The sequence below is a fragment of the Triticum dicoccoides genome, chromosome 4A (assembly GCF_002162155.2).
Source record: "Triticum dicoccoides isolate Atlit2015 ecotype Zavitan chromosome 4A, WEW_v2.0, whole genome shotgun sequence".
NCBI lineage: Eukaryota > Viridiplantae > Streptophyta > Magnoliopsida > Poales > Poaceae > Triticum > Triticum dicoccoides.
Genome location: NC_041386.1, coordinates 744,389,190 through 744,393,545, shown reverse-complemented (window position 1 = coordinate 744,393,545; position 4,356 = coordinate 744,389,190). Strand labels below are relative to the sequence as shown.

The window sequence follows — 4,356 nt, the reverse complement described above, 5'->3', positions numbered from 1 at the left end:
ACCCGCGTGTCTTCCGTGTACCGCTCTCCGCACCGGAACATGCGCCTCGCCCGCACCGAAACATGCGTGTCGCCGGAATTCGCTCCCGCACCCTCGCGAAATGGCACGGTAGCGAGATGACGTCATCAATGTCGATGTGTTCTCCCGCGCGCAGGAAACGTGCGTCAACAGTGACCCCACGCCCGTCGATCAGGACGAGGCGGAGCGCGTCCCGTGGGAGGATCAGCTCAATCGTGCATGGCGCAACGGTTAGCTTACTTTAGAAGAGTAGTTTATTGGTGCCAGGACAGAGTAAACAGGCAACATGGAGTAGATAAACGTAGCGTCTCTGTGGGCTTGTGATTTAGGCGGCAGCTGGCATCCTCTTTCTGTTGTAGCGGAGCATGACTTTCCCCTTGGGCCCTGGCATGACCACGTTCCAATCCGTCTCGGGGAACGGCGACACCATCTCCATCTCAAAGTTCCTCAGCAGGTGGCTCCATATCACCTTGATTTGCATGTACGCGAACGCCTCGCCAACGCAGGCATGCCGCCCACCGCCGAACGCCGTGTACGAGAACGCTCCACCGGCAATGTCCTCTCTTCTACCGGGGCCGAACCGGTCCGGCTCGTATGTCTCCGGGTCCCTGTACACATGCGGGAGGCGGTTGTGGATCACCAGCGGGCTCGCGACCGTACGCCCCTTCGGGACCTCGTACACGTTGCCCTCCCTTGTCCGCACGGTGAAGCTCCGGCGCGCATGGCGCAGCAACATCATTGCTGGAGGGTGGAGACGCAGAACCTCCTTGACGCAACGGTGGAGGGTGTCCATCTCCTGCAGGACCTCGTAGTCCACGCGGTCCCCGTGTCGCGCCACGATCTGCTCCTGCTCCTGTACGACAGCATAAAGCTTCTTGTTGTTGGCGCGCGAGAGGAGGCACGCTCCGGTCCACGTGCCCGTGCTGGAGCTTGTGTGCTGCCCCGCAAACAACGCGGAGACCAACATTCCGACCACCTCCGTCTCCGTCGTGGCGCGACCGTCTTTGTACCTCGAATCGATCAGGCACTGTAGCATGTCGTCGACGACGTCTCGGCCACCGTCAAGGTAGCTTGCTTTGCGGGCGCTGACGATGTTGGAGAATATCTCACCAAGCCTAGCGCGCGCCCTATCGCGTCTGCGATGCGCTGGGATCGGCAGGTGGGGGAATAGGATGGTGACGAGGCGCATGCCATCGTTGAGTTCACGGAGGTGCGTTGCGACCTCAACCAGCATCTTCGCCCGGACCTCCTCCCCGAACAAGCACCGGCTGGCGACGAGCGTGACGAGCTGCTCTAACTCCTGCTTCAAGTCTACTGTGCCAGACTGTCCCCATCTCGCAAAGTACTCCTGCATGCGTACATACACAAGTAATATTATTTACACATATATTATATGTTAGCAACAGTAGCACAAAAACCGCGGCAACTTAATAAAGATGACATCTTATTATTTACTACCTCGACTTCGCGGACCATGAGGCGGGCGTAGGTCCTGAGCTTAGCCGGCTTCATCGCATCGCCAAAGAAACGGAACTGCTCACGTCGAGTGGTGAAATCCACGTCGAAGGCGACGCCGGGGCCGAAGGTCGGAGTGGTGAACTGTGAGACCTCGTCCTGGCTGATCTCCGAGTCCAGCCCTTGGTAGAAATGGCTCGACACTTCTGACCCAACCAGGAAGGTCACCTTGCGATGCAACAGTCTCACCGTGAACACGCTCCCCATCTCTGTGTGGGCGTCACGGATCACATGCAGCGGGCCCTTGGCGAGAAGCGCCGGGAGGACCCCAAGAAGGGGAAGGCCTGCGGCCACGGGCGGCGAAGGGGGTGATCGTTTGGTTTTTTGGGAGAACATCAATCGTCGTCGTGCCATCATCATCGACACGACTGTGACGAAAATAGCAACAAATGCTGGCCAAAGGACTCTTGGCAATTCCATATTTGCTTTCCAGATGCGATGATGGGTAATACTGTAAGAACATGGTAAAACGAGTCAGTAGCTGAGTTACGACCTGTGAGTACTCGAGATACTCATTAATAATTAATTAAGTGTGTGTGGTTTGCTTTTTGGTGCACATGTGATTACACTTTTCGGTTTGCTGCCATTCCAAAGTGAATATTTATATCGCTGACAGAATGTTTCTGTTTTAAGGATGCAGGTTTTCAGTGTACTTTCACAGAGTTTATAGGGTACTATTCATTTGTTATTACCACTCGTGGCCCCATACTTTCTGCAATACCTACATGAAGTATTGCCAGAAATATGATCCAATCTTCCTGATGGATTCAGGCCTCCAACATGGAGGAAAGTAAATTATCCTGCTGGGTTTTTATGGTTCCAAATAAAATATTAACTCAGAATGTATTTTACCCATAGATCAGAGATCCGGGTGTACCCTCCTCAACAGAGGACGGGGGTACTTCCTCCATTTAGAAAAGAGCGCATCTTAGCAACAACTTGCATATCAAGGAGTCAAAAGGGGTTCTTTAGATTTTATGTACTATTATCTCAGCAAACTGCATGCATTGGCTTGCCACACCCCGCTTCCTTATTACATGTTGTAATAGAAAAAAGAAGTAAAAAACTAAAACACACTCTGCTATGGAATATAGGTGTATCTTTGGTTTTAGTCCAAGTTCTACTTACCAAATATTCAGCTACCCTAAACTTTTATCCGAACTTTTCCTTGCCCATAAATTGGCAAACATTGGCAAGCAAAAAGAACTAGTTGCTAAAGAGGCATAGGCAAGCCAAAAATAGTTGCAGCCATTCAAACTAGCATCAAAGTTTTGGTCTTGACGAAAAAATTGCTAAGGTATGTTTTGGCCACAGTTACATTTTGTAGACATACCATTGTCCAAAACGTTATCTTATCGGTATATTTGAGATGTTTCTACTTATTGGGATCCCAGTAAATATTCATATAATAGATGATACCCCGTGTGTGCAGTGGAAATGAGAATTATTTTTTAGATATTGCATAGAATATAAATTTACTTGTTAAGATTCAAAACATGTGACAAATTCTACAAAACAAAATAAAGATAAAAATCTTAACATAAAAGTTAAGCATTCCACAATTAAGTGCAAGATTTAAAACCCACGTAAATGCACGGATGCATGCTGCATGTCCGAGAGGAATTCCGTGTATATCACGCGGTTGTTTGTCAACGAAGATAACAAATCCAATAACGACAACAATTTTGACGATGTGGCTCATTGTAAGAGAGAAAAATGGCTATTAATGCTTGCTTGTTAGGTTTATCTATACAACATATATAGATATAAATTGCTAGAAATATTTGAAGAATTTGTTTGAGACTGAAGAAAGCTATATATACATGCTTAATTCTGACACTATTATAAAAAGTTTACATACGTGATACCACTAGCTATTCTTCCATGGAACATATATATGACTGTTCTCCGGCCAATGTACTTTTTTGTAAATGAACCTGCATCAAACCCAGAGTGGCATGCAGATATATATGTATGTAGCTCTTTTCAACGAATGCATGATGTATAAATATGCTTAGATGGCAGCAAGGATTTCACTAGAGCTTACACCTAATAGGTACTTCTGACCTTCGGGGACTTTGCAGTGGATAGCAAATTGAAGCGTAGGTAGTCTGCTTACCAGGCGATCAAAATGACGCAGTGGGAGATGGAGAAAATGGGAAGCGCGCGGGACGGGTATTTATAGTAGTAGAGGGAGTTGGGCCAGCATTAATGAGATGGTCTACACCGACCTATTGGTTGTGTGCGTGGCTAATAAATTTTTGTCCTCATCTCATGTACTACTCAAAATCTCACTCGGCAACTGATTAATTAGTTTTCTTTTTGAGGAATTACGTGTCACATGTTGTATGAACAGTGGTTCATAAGATGGTTTCCTGTTATGCGTTCCACATCATCTAAGCTAAGGGAAAGTAAGAATAGACATCTCATAACATGGAGAAAATTTGACTTGTCTTCTCTATAGATTGTCTATTAGCTAAGAAAAGACAAAATTACTTTTCTGCATTTCACTCCCTTCCAATTTAACTCTTACATGGTACCATTGAAATTTGACGTGTCCACGTGGTTAATTGTTTTTCCTTATCCCATGTATACTCAGCAACCGAAGACATCACCCACATGTAAACAGTACCATCGGTACTTGGTGTTACTAGTAAGGCTGTATAGAATGATGGGCTATATTAATTGTGTCATGTAGGATAAATGTTAAGATGAAGGAGAGAAACCAAAATAACAGGTTTGCCTTTTCTTAATTAAAATATGATCTCTTACCAACGATATCTCTCACTTCATATTTATTTATTTTTTTCAAGAAAACTTTTG

At 46.4% G+C, this 4,356-nt stretch overlaps 1 protein-coding gene across 1 annotated transcript; it reads right to left on the bottom strand.

The window, feature by feature from the left end:
* Nucleotides 1-263: 263 nt before the first annotated feature.
* LOC119288375 (obtusifoliol 14-alpha demethylase-like) lies at nt 264-3,658 on the bottom strand. The gene is made up of 3 exons (XM_037568008.1): nt 3,601-3,658; nt 1,477-1,984; nt 264-1,366 (listed from the first exon to the last, which is right to left on the bottom strand). The coding sequence occupies exons 2-3, from the start codon at nt 1,951-1,953 to the stop codon at nt 344-346; spliced, it is 1,500 nt and encodes a 499-aa protein (XP_037423905.1). The 5' UTR covers nt 1,954-1,984; nt 3,601-3,658; the 3' UTR covers nt 264-343.
* Nucleotides 3,659-4,356: the final 698 nt, after the last annotated feature.